The 19091-nt window shown below is 39.7% G+C and overlaps 3 protein-coding genes across 9 annotated transcripts in view; all 3 read left to right on the top strand.

The window, feature by feature from the left end:
• Positions 1-6088: 6088 nt before the first annotated feature.
• pus1 (pseudouridine synthase 1) lies at positions 6089-8784 on the top strand. The gene is made up of 6 exons (XM_030084885.1): positions 6089-6359; positions 6458-6681; positions 6767-6904; positions 7579-7681; positions 7796-8496; positions 8581-8784. The coding sequence occupies exons 1-6, from the start codon at positions 6296-6298 to the stop codon at positions 8611-8613; spliced, it is 1263 nt and encodes a 420-aa protein (XP_029940745.1). The 5' UTR covers positions 6089-6295; the 3' UTR covers positions 8614-8784.
• A 499-nt stretch (positions 8785-9283) lies between these two features.
• On the top strand, positions 9284-14623 carry noc4l (nucleolar complex associated 4 homolog). Of its 2 annotated transcripts, none has more exons than XM_030084940.1 (15): positions 9284-9436; positions 9569-9689; positions 9905-10011; positions 10663-10770; positions 11033-11179; positions 11277-11379; positions 11502-11536; positions 11619-11669; positions 11775-11886; positions 13165-13225; positions 13354-13464; positions 13567-13730; positions 13853-13935; positions 14093-14206; positions 14334-14623. In XM_030084940.1, the coding sequence occupies exons 1-15, from the start codon at positions 9284-9286 to the stop codon at positions 14451-14453; spliced, it is 1590 nt and encodes a 529-aa protein (XP_029940800.1). In that variant the 3' UTR covers positions 14454-14623. The 2 variants fall into 2 exon arrangements, with proteins under 2 accessions (XP_029940800.1, XP_029940799.1); XM_030084939.1 differs by having other exon boundaries at positions 11033-11182.
• Positions 14624-18324: 3701 nt separating this feature from the next.
• The window catches only part of rimbp2a (RIMS binding protein 2a), a 68697-nt gene continuing 67930 nt past the window's right edge, over positions 18325-19091 (top strand). For all 6 annotated transcript variants that reach the window (XM_030084355.1, XM_030084354.1, XM_030084358.1 and 3 more), the window contains exon 1: positions 18325-18462. In XM_030084355.1, coding sequence (XP_029940215.1) covers positions 18325-18462 — 138 coding nt within the window. The remainder of the gene's footprint in view (positions 18463-19091) is intronic.

Here is a 19091-nt window from a genome sequence, read left to right as displayed (position 1 = left end):
ACTGTGTATTACATGGTAATAAAGGAAACAAAGTAAGCAAAAGCTTTCTTAAGACAAATGTAACACAATAAGTCAAAGCTGTTGTTAAAAGGAAATCCCGAGTTTCTTATGTTTCATATCCTGTGAATCTGAGATAGGCCTGACACCATTCAAAGCTTTATAGACAACAAGTAGTATTTTGAAGTTAATCCTTTAACACACATGCACCCAGTGCAGAGATTGAAGCTCAGGTATGATGTACTCCACCCTCTCTGTGTTGATGAGGTTACTGATGTTACTTGTTTTATTCCTTATTTCAAGTTCTGTGATCCATTTTTCCTTATTGTAAAGTAAAGATAGCATTTCCTCAAAGGAAGTAAAGGGTCAGTTGTTGCGGGGTTTTTAACAGTATGTCTACGGTCTCCGATTATTTAGTACTTTTTCTATGATAGAAGTTGCATATTTTCCCTTTGTGTGTAATCTGGTTTCCTTCCACAGTCCAAAAACATGCAATGGAGGTGTTGCACATCTCAGCTCTGTTTGGTCCAGTCCACTGTGACCCTGAATTTGCAGTGGAAAACATGGATTGATGTTACATAATTGTATGACAGCATGGCGGTCAATTTCATCCAAACACAACAACTATGTTTTAAATGCTTAAGATTTCAGCTGGCAAAATTAATGAATGATTTACTGTAGAAGTGATTGTTGCTCCTGGATTTGTGGAAAATTACTTATGTTGTTACCAATACACTGCTTTATTCCAGATGTCCTTATCACCAATTGATGGATTGATAGTTATTTATTTCAGGTATGAAGATGACAGAAAAGCAACAAGAAATACAACTATCAGTATATTTCTTTCAGAGGCAGTGGAGGTCTTGAGGTCAGTAAAGTTTGCTTGTTGCAGTCTGACAGGCCACCACTGTGGCGACAGCAGTGGGAGCTGCAACAATCCAAACAAAAATGCATTACAGAACCATAAACATACAGACACTCACATATAAGCAAATAAATCGTGGCTATTTACATGTGTATACACATGCAGAGAGATACAATAGAGAAGGAGATGCAGTTATAACTAATTTGATCTAACCCTTTTTGCATTAGTCATTTGAGAACACCCACCATATACCTCATATGTCTTACAGCTTACATATACAGTTTACTTCACAGTGGTTATTTATAGGCACACCACTATTTCGCCTCATGATCGCTACAGTCTGAAATTAATTGCCTGCAAGCATTTTTTTCATCCATCCATCCATTTTATTTACCACTCTATCCGGTTCAGGGGCACTGGTGCTCTGGGAGGGAACACCCTGGACAGGTTTCCAGTCTGAGTAACACACACACACACACACACACACACACACACACACACACACACACACACACACACACACACACACAGACACAAAATTTAGGATCGCGGTTAACCTCACATGCATGTTTTTGGACTGTGAGAGAAAACCCACGCACACGCGGGGAGAACACACACACTCCACAGAGAAAGGCCTGGAGGGTATTTGAACCCATGACCTTCTTGCTGTGAGATAACAGCCCTTACCACTGCAATAGTTTTTTTGTAAGTTTGTTTGTTTTTTCTAAAACAAAAAGAACAGAAAACATTGAACAGAAGATAGAGTGTTTGGGAACACTCTGTTGTGATTCAGGCAACGTGAAATACTTGAAGATCTTACTGTTATTCAGTGGTTGTAAATTACCATGATCATCTTCAACTAAGGATGTAGGATATATTGCCAAGATTGCACCGATTCATCAAGATACTGCATGAATTAAAAGGTTGAAAAATGTCCACAATATCTTTACATAAAAGACAGATACATTATAAGTAACATGAATGATCTTATTGTACGAAGACATTCACTTTTAAACATTTACTTGTTTAATCTCAAAATTATCCAGATGAATTTGAACCACCTTTGCCTTTCTAGACCCATCCTGTGGTGTCCGCATTAGCTCCATCGTCTTACTTGTGTCGGTGTTACTAGAACTGTCTGAGAGGAATCACAGTCTCTGTCATTGTGACAGAGCAGCCTCCGCAGTGATATAACAGAGTCAGTCTTATCTTTTGCTCTCTGGTCTTTAATCGCTGCGCCAGAGAATTTATCTGCTACAGTCATGCTATAAGTAGTCTTTAAAATGACACCTCAGTGGTCAGTGACAGTTTTGGTGAGTAACGCAACAAGCTGAGCTTAAAAGGGGGAGAAAAAAAAAGAACAACAAAAGCATCTTTGAAGAGCATCATTTTATAGAACAAAGGGAATCCTTTTTTGCAAGTCCATCTAAAGCTGTTTGAGGCTGTTTCTGTTTGAAATGGTTTGCAGCCTGCGGTGTCTGCTGTTTATCTGAAAGGCAAGTTATTTTCAGACACTGGGATTAATGTGTGCTGCTGCAGTGAGACATCTCTTCATTGAGAATGAGAGACAAAATCAGTGCCGCTGGGATAGCAGAAAAAGTCTGACTAAAAAAGAGGAGGACCATAAAAAGCCTCTGTCAGTCCACCACTCACAAAACACCGGAGATAAGCATGAATGGAGTGCAGTGAGGTAGTTCCAGGCTGTCACAGAGGAATTCTTTTGTCATTACTGTCAATAAATCACTATTTGATGTAAACTATTTAAGGTGTGAAGGGAAATACCTTGTTACCATCACTAAACATCTGCCATTTATCAATTTTCTATGGCATTTTATCCAATTTAGGGTGTTGGGGTGCAGGAGTCAGTCCCAGCTGACAATGGAGGAGAGGCAGGGCACCCCCAAGACATTTCAAAAATGAGTATGGACAATTAGTTACCTTACAAATGAATGTTTTTGGACTGTGGGAGGAAACCAGAAGACCTGAGGAGACAGCATGCAAGCTCAGTCTCAAACAGGGATATTCATACACCTCCATGCAGACACAGAAAATGAGTAAAACCTTTAACTGTGTTGTTCTTTCCACTCATAATGAATAAACTAAAAAGCTGCCATCATTTTTGAAATTTTAATTGCAATAGTCATAGCTGTAAAAAAAAAAAAAAAAAGAGCAAAAATAGTTTCTTATACCCCCTCTGATATGTTTGACTTATAAGCTAAAACTGAAAGGAATGAAATATGGGTAAAAATGCATTCCTATTTCTTACTGTATCTGTGTGAGATACACATGTATGGTTCATGCTCCTGCAATATAGCATCCGTAAAGGTATACTTAAATGCATCAGTCCAACAAAAAACACCTCAAACACAAGCATCACCTTCAGCTGCTGCCTTGCTTCATTCTTAAATGTTTGTGTTTGAGTCTGTTGCATTGCTGTATTCCCAAACAATATCACATTATATTAAATACATTCCGTTAAATAAATTCTCATCTGATCAGATGCTGAAAGTGCTCTTTCACATAAGCTGATTACTGCATCTCAGATACTGGAGCGATGGACAGTTTTCAATTAAAGGACTACATTGCATCTTTAATCCTCATCAGGTGACACGAAAAAAAAAATGAAACTTTAGCAAATATGTGATGTGTCATTTCATCAACAACTTATATAACTCAGCTGGCCGAGGAACAGCTGTGGATTTCTTCGCTGATGACCAGGATAGTTTTTCTAATTATATTTATCATACATGGGAGGTGGTGACGAGTTTTAGTCTGATCTGATGAAAGCATTGCTGTGACTGTTTTTCGTATTAGCACAGATCAGTGTGACCAGCTCACACTGTAGAGGAGTACAGGTGAGCCTGAGTTCTTTAAAAAAAAAAAAAAAGAAAGCATACAAAACAGATTGAACACTGTAAATGGTCTACTGTGACGATAGTAGACTTTCTCAGAAAACTGAAGAGCCATTGCTCTTTTGTCTTTTCTCCTTCCAGCAGTCAGACTTCAGATCACACTAACAGGACAAATACGTGGTGTTATTTATGTCTGAGCTCAGGAGGATGAACAAACATCACTGCTCGTTCACAAAAGATGGAACATGTTGTGTAATATCTGTTGCATCATCAACAACACAAATGCTGATTTGCTGAAGTGCTTCTATCATCCACATGTTTACAAGCTATTCAATCATCTCTGTCTCATTTAGTAGTTTTTTTTTAGGACATCTGAAGGAGCTTTCCATCTAATATTACTTTTTTTTTTAAAAGTCGAACACCTTTACAAGATGGTTATGTGAGGTTTTTAATTCAGCTGAAAATACTCTTAGCTGTGAGATCCATCAAAACTGTATCAGTTGCATCACCAGCTGGAATCATTATTCCACTACTTGGAGACTCACAGGTTTAAAGTAGGATCTGCATTTTCAGGAAAAATTGGTGCATGCCTCATGTGATATGTGGCAACCAAGGCCGTGCTCCCATAGCATGCCTATGTTTGGCATTGGCTTCTCTACAGAAAACTTACTGACCACCTTATAAGGTTCCGTGAAAAAAAAAAAAAAAACTGCATTTGACTGAGGACTTCCCAAGATGAGGAGTTTAATGGTTTGGCTTCCTGGCAACCGGCATGATTCCATGTTGTGATGTCCTTGGGAAGGATATAAACAGCACTGTCGTCCTTTGATATCGTAATTTCACTTTCGGCTTTATTCACAGATGTTAACAGGACTGCTTCTTGAGACATGGCAAATGTAAACATCATGGTTTAATTTCTATGTAGGTTGAATGTCTGTCTTTGCCTTCAGCTGAGGTTGTGTTCATTGCAACAAGTTGAGAGTTCCCGAGATGGCCTTTTCAAGAAATAAGCAGCCGGTTTGAAGGTTCTGGGTGTGTTTTGACATAAAACACTGCATTTTGCTCAAGGTAGACAGCTTGAGAATGTGCAACTTCATATTGAACATGAAATCTTGCTATTGAGGTCAAAAAAGCCATATACTGAACCTTATAAAAATTCAAATACCTAAACCATGGACTTCAAATGTATGGCCAATGAGCCAAAATCTGGTCCCCAAAGGGTCCAATCCAGCAGCATGAAGGAGCATAACATAAAAACCAGCACAATACTAAGGTAAATTTGTCAAAACATGCAAGTAATGCAAACAGAGAAATGATTTATTGTTTTTATTTCTTCATTTCACTATCCTTTGCACCAGGAGGCATCGCTAAAAAAAAGACATGAGGGAGATAGCTCTTATTTTTCCTCAAACACATAACTTCTTATGGTTTTACTCCAAATGTAAAATTTGCTTAAAATATTCATGTATCTTTGCATTAAGACAATTGAAACATATTGAGTTGCCAAAAACTGTAAAGAAAGATTACTGTGCTGCTATTTTACTATTCTGGCCAACTCAAGGTCAAATTGGACTGAATATAACCCCTGAAATGAATTCACCACCAGACTGCAGCAACGTTTCCTGAGTTTGATTCTGCTGCACTCAAGTGGCCAACAATTATTACTGCACAAGACGTTACTACTGTGTATTTATCCCGCTTTTATTCTAAATACATTTTTATGTCTTTATTTCGAAAAAACTTTGTACATAACTGTACATCCGCTCAACAACAAAAGATTAGTTTCATTGAAGACTTCATTTAAAAATTGATAAGCATGAGTTTTAAGCTTTATTACTTAAAACAATTTTATATGAACAGTACAAGGAGGAAAAGGATAAAATAAATGAAAACAAAAAGAAAGAAGAAGCAAAAAGTCACATTTCATGCTGTGGAGTTTGAGTTTGCACAAGTACAATCAGTAAAGTTCAGATTTGTTTCGTTTTCACCGCTTTTAGTTTGTCAGTGTTTATTTTAGAAAATGTATTGCTTGAACTTAATATGAAAAGGAACAAAACATAGGTTTTTTTTTTTTTTTTTTGCAGAGAAAGTAATCTTTTTAACATACAGTTCTAAAATAGTCCAAACAACACACCGTCCCTAAAAATGGTATAAAGATTTTCATTATTAATATGAATGAAATCATACAATTTGTATCCAAAAAATGCTACATTACCAAAATAAATAACTGTTTTGGGGCATTCATTCCAAAAAGATACATTTTATATCAATGTGTTGTTACAAGGCCTCACACTGTACCGCTGTACCATCTAGAAACGAGAACTGAACAACTCTCGCGAGACTTGCGACAGAGGTCAAAGTTGGTGGTGCCATGTGTTTCTTCCTCCCATCATCCAGCGGGACAGCTCACAGGCAAACTGCTCCGCTAATGTAACCCTTTCAATACATCCCTAAATATTAATTTAACCAGAGGATAATTTAATACGGTCACCAATACGCCGCTCTCCGTCGCGTGAGCGTCCTCGGTCCAGTTCCATCGTTTTGCATGTAGCTGCAGGCTTCAGTCATGGTTTAACCTGTTATGTTAGAAATCCGACCGCTGTTTGGTGTCTTGGTTAACTACAGGTGGACGCTAAAGACACACGGTAAGTATTAAAAAAACAACCGGCTGTCATCTGACATGTAGACACATGAATAATAATTGTTGTCAGACTTTTGAAGGTTTTTGATGTGTTATTTCTAGGTGGCCTGAACAGGTTCCTGAGAGCAATGAGTGAAGGATCTACAGAGCAGCAGACAGCTAAGCTGTTGAAGCGAACGAATGAAGAAAATGAGGACTCCAGTGAGAGGCTGCAAGCTGCCAAAAAAATCAAAACAGATGAACACACGGAAGATGAAAAGAGGTTTCCGAAAAAGAAAGTTGTCCTTCTGTTGGCATACTCCGGGAAGGGATACTATGGCATGCAGGTACAATTCAGAAGTAAAGTTGTCTTCTGATTTTTGTGAACACTGTTGTTTGATGTGAATTCACATTCAAGTGTTTTTGTTTCAGAGAAATTCTGGGACCTCTCAGTTCAGGACCATCGAGGATGATCTGGTGACTGCTCTGGTGAAATCTGGCTGTATTCCTGAGAACCACGGCGATGACATGAAGAAGATGTCTTTCCAAAGATGTGCCAGAACAGATAAGGTATATATGGCTTGTTTCTGAGTAAACGCCAAGGAAGACGAAATTATGATAAAAAGAAATGAGGAGATATGAAAACTGTGGAACATTTCTTCAAACATACTTTTGACCCTGATTTGTTTGTAAGTGTAATAGATTGTAATTAAGTCTTTTTGAACACTTCTGAGTGTTTTCACAGTTGCTGGCTAAAGAGGAAGACTTACAATTAAGTGTGAAACTAACACGAGAAGTGTTGTGCTTTTGATTTCCTTTTGATCACAATAGATTTAACAATATTACCTTAAAAATGTGAATGAAGACAGGTAATCATAGATTGCTACTCTGTGTGAGACAAACATGTGTAACATGAGAGTTGGGGGGGATTACAGTGTTGGTTTTTATCACAACTTACATGAAACATAGATATAACCCATTAATAACCCACATTACATCCTTTCAAAACAACTTTCTAGGACATCTTTTGTGCTCATGGTAAAACTACATGGCACAACACTTACTTGGAAAAAAGGAAAAAGACATTATATAAGACTGTAGGAAACAGCTTTTGAAACCTTGAAATGTTTGACTTCATCAACAGTTAACACCAGCTGTGCCATGTTGGCCATACTGTGGTTACTTTTTACAATATTTTATTGGTTTCAATCACAAATCAAGATCGTTTGTTTGAACTTGTGTAGGGTGTGTCTGCGGCTGGCCAAGTGGTGTCTCTGAAGGTGCGATTGATCGACGACATCATCAAAAAGATCAATGAGCATCTGCCAGCGCAGATCAGAGTGCTCGGTGAGATCCCGGTTTGAGATTTCTCTGAGGATGACAGTATCAATGTATTTTAATGATGAATCCAGAAGAAAAAGGTCCGTCTTAACCTTTGAATGTCTTTCTTTGTGCTCACAGGACTGAAACGGGTGACTCAAGGTTTCAACTCCAAAAACAACTGTGACGCTCGTACGTACTCGTACATGCTTCCAACTGTGGCCTTTTCTCCAAAAGACTATGACACTAAGAAAATCGCAGCCTTTCGCCTGGAAGCAGAGACGCTTCAGAGAGTGAACCGTCTCTTCTCCCTCTATAAAGGCACCCATAACTTTCACAACTTCACCTCCCAGAAGGCTCCGAGCGACCCCAGCGCCCGCCGCTACATCACGGAGATGTCCTGCGGGGAGCCTTTCCTCTGCAGCGACTGTGAGTTCGCGGTGATCACCGTGCGCGGCCAGAGCTTCATGCTGCACCAAATCCGCAAGATGATCGGCCTGGTAATCGCCGTGATCAAGGGCTATGCCAAGGAGGACGTGATGGAGCGGAGCTGGGGACAGGAGAAGGTGGACGTTCCCAAAGCTCCGGGGCTGGGGCTGGTCCTGGAAAGAGTCCACTTTGACCGCTACAACAAGCGCTTCGGAGGGGACGGGCTTCACGAGCGCCTGGAGTGGGATCGCGAAGAGGCGGCGATCAAGGCTTTTAAGGAAGCTCACATATACCCCACCATCGTCGAGACGGAGTGTCAAGAGGGCTCCATGGTCAGCTGGATGTCCACGCTGCCCATCCACGACTTTGAAACCACCGCTGGGGAAACACGGGACAACAAGGATCAAAAACAGGTTATTGGGAATCTAAGCATCAAATTGTGAAGCGTGTCGATTGTGGTATATGCTCATTCATTGTTGCTCTTTTATCTTTTTCAGGAAAATGCAGATGAAGGAAATGAATCTGATTAATTCACTGGCTCGACAGAAACTGGCATTTTCTCACCCAGACATTCTTTCTTTTCATGGAAACTAGCTTTTATTTACAGTCAGACAGTGCTGAAATCCGTTTTTTTATGGTGATAAATTCATGTTTCTCATTTACACATGTTTATACCAAATAAGAAAATAAAAGAAGCCTCTGTTCCTTCTTGAAAAGTGCTTGTCTTATTTTAACACCAAAACACACATGAATGCTTGGTTTTTTTAAGTGTCCCTGCAGTGATGCCTACATAAGGAGTAGGTTCTCATTCATATCAATCATGTTGAGGTATTGGTTGCAAATTATAATTCCACAGTAAACACGTTGCACTGTTTTTTCAGACATCTATCTGTCCTGCAAAAGGGCTTGAATTTCGCCTTCCAACCACAAGGGGGCGATACTTGCGGTAACGTGGACTGATGTCGCATTCAGGAACAAGTTGGTTTACTTAAAGTGAAATTTAATAATAAAATTATGCTAATAAAAACACTTTTATGCCGCACATGTAAGCACTTATTTACTAATTTGTAAATAATCCAGTTAAAATATTGCACATGAAGTAACCTACCAAAAATCTGGTACATTCTCTTTGGTGTTGCGTTCACGATAATAGTTTTTCCTATGCTCTCAACCGGTTACCCAAACGTAGCACCAGTCAACATGGCGCCGACCAGAAAGCGCATCGTGAGTTCAGAGAAAACAACAAATCAAAGTGTGAAAAAGGCTAAAATCGACCTCAGCAGCACCGTTGAACGCATATTAGAAAGCAAAAAACACGCCAACGACGTGTTTGACGTTCTTGAGGTCCTTCAGGTAAAATCTAGTTCTATTTTTCTTAGTTTTGTGCAGAGGTTGTACTAACGAAATTGACTTGGCATCACTTTAACTGAGCTATTTATGAAAATTTTTAACTGATTTGTGTTCATCACATACGTGTGTTTGCAGTCTGAAAAAGAAAAGGATGTTATCAGCGCTGTTGAGGCTTGCAGTACACTGTTTTGCTCGTTGCTGGAAAGAAAAGACCTGTTCATGGGGAAACTCCCCGAAGAAGAGGAGGCATTGAGCGGTGAGTGCAGAGTAACAATCCCTGGTAATGTCGAGTTATGAAGTGGAGGTAAAAATTCAACGTTACAGGAGCTACAGTTCATCCTAGATAGTTGTTTTTAAAGTGTTATATAAATAAAGTTGAGTTGAGTAGATTAGACGATCAGACGTCTTGTGTCTGATCCTGCCTGCGCATTAAGTAATAATGTTTCTTAAAATGTTTTTCCCTGATTAAAGGAGGTTACTCTGCAGAGGAGAAGTTCAGGATCTTCATGCGACATCGTTATAAAAATAGTGTGGAGATACTGCTGGATCACCTCAGTCATGAGCTTCATACCATCAAGGTAAGACTATCCTTTTCTCATCATAATCTTCTAAATTTGGACAACATGATTAAGCTTTACCTTACACACTTTGTGATTAGAGACTTCACATGATTCCTGTACCAGTTTTATTAATGCCTGAGTGTGACTAAAGAGCAATTGTGTTGCAGTCTGGCATTTCATCACCTGCACGTTTGGCCAAGAACAAACTTGGTCCTTTCAGTAGTACACCACATTGTCCATGTTACCATCCATCAATCCATACCTCGTCCATCACAGATACTTGAACCAAACTCAGGTCACACTGCCTGTAAAGTTCATTGTGATGGGAAGATGACACCCATACTGTCAGTTACATCTACGAAATGTATTAGGACTGTAGAAGTAGGGAAATCATGACTTTGTCAGTATCCTTTATAGCATTCACATGGTCTTCCCACATTTGGATGCAAAAGAATTGAAACTCTCTGGGCGAAGTCAAGGCAGTAGCACACTATAGTTTATACACCATGCCCATTGTGTGACATGTTAAGGTTATTTAGAATTTCTCATGCTCTTGTGTCAGGTTCTTCATGTCGATATATTACTCAGTATTACAGCAGTTTAAGTAAAATGTTTGTTCTGTATTTAACTTGTTCCTGTTCCACATTATGAAAACTTCTTTGAATTCAGGAGAGTGCCCTCTGCTGCCTGATAAAGTTTGCTACAGCAGAAGGACAGCATCCTCTTGAGAACTTGGACTGGAGTGAACATTACAGCTTCCCGAGGGAGTTGATACAGGTGGGAAAGTGTGACCATCAGTGTTTAAAAAAAAAAAAAAAATACTCACATCTTTTTTAATCTTGTATTGACTTTTTTCTTTTCCTAACTTGTTTTGACTGATCATTTTTTAATTGTCATTTGATCAATTTGAGTTGTATGAACATCCACAAAAGTCCTACATCAATAAAGTTTAATTTCTTATGATTTAAGATATTAAGTTGAATATTAGGCTTTTGTCATGAGTAACCCTAAGAACCTTCTGATGTGTGTGTTCTGTCAGGCGGTGGTGGACAACCTTTTGTCCAAGACTGCAGACAACTCCCTGCTGATCTCCAGGTTTCAGGAGTTCCTGGAGATGGACGACCTGCGCTACTATGTGATGAGCTCCATTCGGGAGAACGTAGGCAGAGTGATGGAGCAAAACAAGGGGGTATGGAAATGCATCACACGTGCTGGAAAAACTGTTTCCTGTGTTGTAAAATATGTTTTTCATGTGCTAAATCATGTTTGTGTGCTTTCCTCAGGCTGTGATGCCCATATATCAAAACAATGTGTTCACCCTCATGTCCAGCATCAGTGTGCCAAACGAGGAGTCAGAACTCAGCAACTTCATGGTCAAACAGGACGGTAAGTGCTGAGTTTTGAATGTGCTTTGATGCCTCATTGCAGGTTTCTGCTTTTGTTGATGCTGAAGGGCTCTGTGTTTTGTACGTGGCTATAAATCACTAAATAAATGCTTTTATTTGTAGCCAAGCAGAAGGACTGGAAAGCTGCAAAACTGAATGTAAGTCCAATACTTTGAATCAAAATCTGCAGGGTTGTACTGGGAGCTAAAATGTTTATCAAAATGTTTTTCTCCATCTCAGGAGCACAAACGTACATTTGAGAGGATGTGGCTTGGCTTTCTCAAGTACAAGGTAAATATCTAGATTTTACTGAGTTCCAACTTTTCTGTGCACGTTTGGAGTGCACTGCCATCCACACTTTGTTTAACCTCTCTGGCTTGTTGATTTCTGTTGTAGTTGCCAAGCAGCATGTATAAAAGGATCCTGGTGATCCTCCATGACTCCATTTTGCCTCATATGAGCAAACCCACTCTGATGATTGACTTTCTGACTGCTGCCTATGATGTTGGTGAGTTGTTTATTTCTTCTGACTTTCATGACACGACTGTGATGGTATTTGAACAACCATCCAAATATTGCTTTTAGGTGAAATGAGGATACAAACTACTCATCTCAGTTTCTTAACTTTGCTTTTTTTTCCCAAGGTAAAACATAGACTGCAGTTGTTTTAATTGCTACATTTTTGCACTAATTATTAGCTTTAATTTGTCATTCAGGCCCCTCTTGGACTCACATCACTGATTTTAAAAACACATCTATTAAGTTATATATTATACACAACAACATTCACTCATGCACAGATTAAATAAATGGACGGTTTGACTTAAGCAAATTATTTATCTCCAAACTGATCGAAGTAAATAAAAAAACAAACAAACAAACAAATAACTAGCAGTGGTTAGGCATGTCAGAAAAAAATACCATGTTAGGGTCATTAAAGAAATATGTTTCACAGTGTGCCTACAGAAGAAAATGAAAAAATAGAGAACCATTACTTTCTATACATCTGTGTCACAAATGGAAGGCAGCAGCGGATGCAGTCATTCTGAAAGTGAAGCCGTGACTGAGACCGTGGGTCAGAACACACTATTCAATACAAGTCAGAGTGGTGTGAAGGGCTGGCGTCTGTATCGAACCCCACAGAAGAAATATCAGCTCTGTAATGATCATATTGGTCCTAACTCTCATGTGATGTCAGTTACCATCGTGAACGGCCTTTAAATCAGAGCTATATTCGGTGTTGTGAAAACACTGTTTTTGTTAAAAACACAATTACTTCTCAGCAGGTGTCAGACTTTGACTTTTTTTCTTTCTCCTGTGCCATAGTTTTTCACTCTTGAATCATCTGCAGTATCTGTATTTGTTCTATAGTTTTGTCCTGGCACTTTTTCCATTTGATCTTTGGAAACATACAAACCACCCTCCTTTAAAAATAGAGTTGAATAAATCAGGAAGTAGCATCATCAGTCTAATGCAGAATGAGTGGAGTTCTTTTTAACATGTTGTGTCAACAAATCAGACAAATTACTCGTTACATAGTAGCAGTGAACATGGGCCGCTGACTGGTGTTCATAAAAGCTGTGTTTTTGAACATCATGCAAACATGGTGATACAGAAATCAAATGAATTTATCAGGAATGAAAGATTGAAGCTGACTGTGATTAAACCGTATTCTGCATAGACTGAAGAAGTGCTGCAGTAAAGTTTCTTACTATCAGTAGTGTTTCCAGCTTTGCTTAGTGAAATTCTATGAGTTAAAATCTCAAACTGTGATTTGACTGAACAGGTGGAGCCATCAGCCTGCTGGCTCTAAACGGCCTTTTTGTTCTCATTCATCAACACAACCTGTGAGTATTATAAGACTGGCGTCCTTTGATTGCACTTAATTGTCACATTATTGTCAATAACCGTCTTCTGTTGACTCTGTAGAAGACAGTTGAGTGAAGTATATTAAATACCCCGTGTGTGTTTGCAGGGATTATCCTGATTTCTACAAGAAGCTCTATAATCTCCTTGAGCCCTCTGTTTTCCACGTCAAATACAGAGCGCGCTTTTTTCATCTGGCCAACATCTTTCTTAGCTCCAGGTAAGACCCTTTAGGCCTCAATAGCTGAAAACATCACCAGTATGTCACTCAAATTTGCTTCGTGCTATTCAAAATGCCTGCAATGTGTGTGCTCGTCTGCAGTCACTTGCCGGTGTACTTAGTGGCCGCCTTCGCCAAGCGCCTGGCCCGTCTGGCACTGACAGCACCACCCACAGCCCTCCTCATAGTGCTGCCCTTCATCTATAACCTGATCCGCCGCCACCCGTCCAGCAGAGTCCTTATTCACAAGCCAGACGCAGAAAACGGTGAGCGTCCGCCAGGTTTCTGTTGAGAGTGAACCAAAAATCACGCTCAGGCGATTGTCAGTTTATTAAAACCTGTATACGATGAACAGATATCTGATGTATATTTGCCTTCATAACGACAGACGCTGTTGAGGACCCGTATTTAATGGAAGAAAAGGATCCTGCTCAGTGTCGCGCCCTCGACAGCAGCTTGTGGGAAATTAAGGTGCGATTGTTATTGATTTGTGATCCACAAATTCATCATGTGTGACAGGAGGATCAACAGATTTGTCATTTATCTTTTTTTTTTTTTGCATTATTATCTTTGTTAAAGATAATGAAGAATTGAAGATGCTTATGTTCCCCCCCCCCACCATCCCCAGACACTCCAGAGACACTATCATCCAGATGTGGCCAAAGCCGCCATGTTGATCAACACACCCCTCTCAGATCAAGAGGACGACATCAGCGAGGTGCTGGAGACCACAGCGCACGAGGCAAGATTACCTCCCTCTGTTTTCTAACACCCCCCCCCCCCCCCCCCCCCAAAATCAAATTTCATCCATATTCGTCGCCGACTCACCCGAGCAGCAGAAATGGAGTGTTTCATGCTCTCTTTCACAGCTGATGGAGAAGGACCTGAAGCAGTCCCAGATTAAGAGCGTCCCGCTGGAGTTTGAAACGGCGACACACTTGCTGAAAGGAGGGGGAGACGTGCTGGGACAGCATTTTTGTCTGGTTTAGGATGTGTATTTTATTTTTGTAAAGTACAACTTCAGACATTTACTTTCCCTTTTGTTCATACAGCTGCGTGTCAAAACTGACTGATGGAAAGTTGTTTAAAGAGCATGTTTTTGAGCTTAAATATGAACAAAATAGTTTCAGAATGTTGAATTGTGACCAATATACATCAATAAAACCGTTTTCAAAGTCTGTGGTTGGGATGCATGGTATGCATGAAACCTGTGAAAATTATTGGAAAATAATTTCATATAAATTCAGATGCTGAGGGATGCACATGGCAGGATGGGCATTAGTTTCTGTTTGACACTGTTTTCTGTAGTCTGGATGACATTTTGGATAAATCCAGTCCTGCACATTTAATCTGAAGTCCAAACAATGAGACCTACATGTACAGAAGAATTAATTTTTGCAGATATACCAGTACTTGGAAAGTTTTCCTTGTTCCTGTCATATGGTTAGTGTGATTTTTCCATCATTTTAAAATGAAATTTACATGGTTTGAAAAAAGAAGGCTATAAGGGCTTGTACAGTGAGAAGTAACAGATTTTCTGTGAAGAACAATCCAAGTCACATTTCGTCAGTTCTTTAAAATGCGGTTAATATGATATCCTCCATGATTAATCAGAATAATGAATTTAGCTGAATTCCAGACTGCAGTTTCTCAGCACTGTCTTGGCAAACCTCCCTGATATTTCACATGTTTGGGATGCTGATGATTTAATAGATAATAATAGCTCTTCATAATGTGCAGAAGGCTCTTTACAAACTGTTCATTGTGGAATCAGGTGTGACAGAGAAAGGAGGAATTGTAAAAGAAAGTGTGTACCAAGTGTCTAAGAGAAGATAAAAACAGCTCCTCTGTGAGGTGACAACATGAAAAAGTTGCCAGTTTTCACTTGAAACTTTCTGTTCTTTTCCTGTTCATGCACAAAAACAGCCATGTTTAAATAAACTAGAGCAACTGGCAGCCTGCAAAATAATCTCCAAATATAACGAGGCAGGGAACAATGTCCATAAACCACATTTAGTCTCTAAATGTCAAACTAACTGCATTTTAAGGTGGATTTTCTCAAATGCATGCATTTTAATTCCAAAAAGCTACATTTTCAAGCACCTATTCACATGAAATTACTACTCACGCAGAACCCAAAACCATGTTAATGACAATAGAAATGTGACTGGGTCTTTTTCAGTGGTCACCTATCCATCTTGTGTGCAGCTTTATCCATCTTGGGGTTGCAGGGTGCTGGGATCAGTCCAAACTGACTGTGGGCAAAGACACACTACATCCTGGGCCGTTTGCCAACTCAACTTAGCACAAAATATATCTGTAGCATTGAAATCCGTCCTGTAAATTCCTGCGAATGTGCCTTTCTCTCCTTTTACAGGTGAGTGGTTGGCATTAAATGCTCTTTTTCCATCTCATCTTCACATTTCTTGCTCTTGTTAAGTGTGCCATATGGTGGCACAGCAGGCAGCCCCGGGTACAAGAACACCATGAGATAAAATTCTGAATCATAACCGACTTCTGTTTCGAAAGAGCGAGTCCTGTCAGTGAGAAGCAATGTACCTACAGACAGCAACGCACGCTGACCGCATCAGAACACATCTGAAGTCCTGGAAGCTGCAGGATGGACTGTATCTCCATGTCATTTCAGCCTGATCGGTCTTGTTTTTTGTTTTTTTTTTTAACTTTGGTTGGCACTCAGGACAAGAGGAGAAGCCAGAGGATGAGAGAGGCACAAGATCTCTCATTAAATGGGTAAGTTCAGTGATATTGTTCAGTTTTTTTTTCTTGGGAGTGAGAATTTGCAGCATGTAAGTGGCACTTTTAATTTTAACTTTCTTAGTGAGCAAAGTCCGGTTTATATTTTCTGAAACTTGAACTGCTGTAATATCACATTCAAATTTTTAAAAATGCTTGTATCTCTATAGTTGATATGCTTTTAGTATAGATGACAAAAACAAATTTTCAATTATATTTTGTATTTTTATAAACACTTGTATGTTCATTGAGGTAGAATCATAACTCCAATTCACCATTCACAGTGATCTGTTGTTCCAGTTTTCACATAATGCAATACATATTTTTTATTTAAATAAAACTTTGCTCGGCAAACTGGACAATTCTGTGAAAACTAGAGAAAAAAAAATGAACCAAACTAGAATCCTAGACTGGAATCTTCTCAAGAGGAACATGGAGCTTCATAATCAAGCACTGATATTATAAAATTAATCAAAGTGATGGGTAGATTAGTCGATAGGTGGAAATGACAGATAAAAAACCCTGAGCTGTGTGTGTGTGTGTGTGTGTGTGTGTGTGTGTGTGTGTGTGTGTGTGTGTGTGTGTGTGTGTGTTGTTGTGTCTGGCCTCCGCCTCCACAATCCCCTGTGAGGAAATAGACGCTGTCCAAGGTGAGTCAGCACAGAGAATCTGTTGGAGCATTTGGCCGTGGCTTTAAGACAGACAAATGAGGAAAGTGCCTTTAAAGAATTTTTTTTCTCTCCTGAACAAATGACTCGCTCACTGCTCCGATCCTGCTGCTCTTCACTTTAACCAAAGAGCTGCACACTGTTTGACTATCAGAAGGTTCGGTTAGATTATGTCAAATATGTTTCTTATCTTCAGTGAATTGCATTGGTAGTAAGTGTCTTGCATCAGCAAAAAACCCAACTTTTGTTTCCTGAAGAGTTAGATGCTCTTCGAGTGTGCGTGAGATTCTCCTGGGTTCACTGGCTTCCTTCCACAGTCCATCAACATGCATGTCAGATGAAGCGGTCACTCTAAACGTGAATCTGAGTGTGTTTGCCCTGTGATGGACTGGTGACCTGTCCATGGTCCATACACAGTGAGCTGGGATTGGCTCTGCCCCCCCGCCCCCCCGTGACCCCCAGTTGAATGAAAGTGCTTGACAAGATGGATGAATTTCATCAGTTTAAAACTCTGTGAGCAGAGGTGAGCGCTTCTCACGAAGCAGCAGCAGGAGGATAAACCTTCTCCTCCCTGCCTGCGCCGGCGCCCTGTATTGTGTTCGCTGTGAATACTCTTGTGCGCCGGGAAGTGTGTGTTTGCACAAAGTTACAAGGCAGTTCGGCACGGAGGAGGATTTTGCGTCAACTTATGAAAGCTTATGTTTTTTTTTTTTTTTCCCACTCCGCCCTGATATTGTGCTGCTGTCAGACAGTAATCCTCTCTTATGTAAGAGAGCGTAGCTTCCTCTCTCCAATCATTACACACACAAAAACACACACACATGCGTGTACTCGTCAATCACACCAGTCAGCACCCACAGATACATGCAGACGAACTGATGTGGGGGTGACAGTGTCAGACAGGAAGGGCAATTTTACTATCATTATGTGTCTGATGTATTTGTCAGGGGATCATTATGTAGTTTTTAAACTGACAGTAACAAGCAGGCTTTAAATTATTTTTTAAAGAAGATGAAGGGATTGTACAGCAAGAGCCATTACCTTTCTGATAAATTAATGTTCCGCTCATTTATTTGTTGTTTTTTGTCTTACAACAACAATCGCTCATATTTCTCTTTACACAGCTGAATGGCTCTTTTAGTGATATTACAATTACATGTTTCAGATAAAGGAAATAAACAATAAATGATGATACATAAAGAGTCAGTCAGTTAAATAGAGTTAATGGTTCTGACTGTCATACACAGATACTTTATAATACTAATACTTTGATCATCAAGAACGGCATGTGTTGTTTTAGAAGTTAGGTTAAAAAGTTAAGTAATTGACAAATCTAACTAAAATGGGCAGAATAATCAATATTCCACTGTGTCTGCTAATCGAGGAATTTCATTGTTGATTCAGTGTGCTGTCTGTGGTTGTCTGTTTGCAGGTGACGATGCGGGACCAGGAGTCCAGCAGTAAGGTGGAGGATCTGCTGAGGCAGTCTCAGATGGAGTTACAGTGGATTCAGAGACAGTTGGCCATGATCGCCGCCAGGAACCTGCACCATCACCACCTGCAGCTCAAGGGCAAGGTAATGCTCTATTGTCAGTCACACCCTTAATTCATTGATTTATTACAATAAGAGGCATGAATTAAAGTAATGTGCATGCTACTTCTCAAAGCATTCATTTATTTTTTTAAGTGACTTTTCAAGTAAGTCCAGTACATTTTGAAGAAGTATCTGCTCCTCCCTCTCATGACGCTCTCTGTTAGAACACATACTGGAAGCTGAATATCAACAAAGGGCAGCGGCAGTGGAGGGATGGAGCCCCCACCCGCCCTGAAGCTCTGCCTCTCACTATCACATCACACTACTTACTGTTGTAGAAAAGATAAAACTGACTGAGGGGAGATTAATCTCAGCTTAATCTTTATCCGGATATCGAGTTTAAAGATCCAATTGACATTGGATTGGCTTGAAGTTAAGTCTCAGTGGATCTGTGGTTACTGACCAAACGACTATGACCTCTGAGGCTGAGTGTGTGTCACATCGAGACGGATGAAGAGAGGCTGAGAAACCTTTATTAGCATAGAAGGGCAATTTATACAAAAATACTAGAAAGACAATCTACATTTATCATTATACCTATTTTTGTTTTTTCATGATTCGCTCTCTATGAGAGAAGAAATCAGTGAGACTGAACCGATGAGAGGTTTGGG

This window comes from Salarias fasciatus (assembly GCF_902148845.1).
Source record: "Salarias fasciatus chromosome 7 unlocalized genomic scaffold, fSalaFa1.1 super_scaffold_4, whole genome shotgun sequence".
Taxonomy (NCBI): Eukaryota; Metazoa; Chordata; class Actinopteri; order Blenniiformes; family Blenniidae; genus Salarias; species Salarias fasciatus.
The sequence above is the reverse complement of the archived record's forward strand: the minus strand, read 5'-3'. Positions and strand labels throughout refer to the sequence as shown.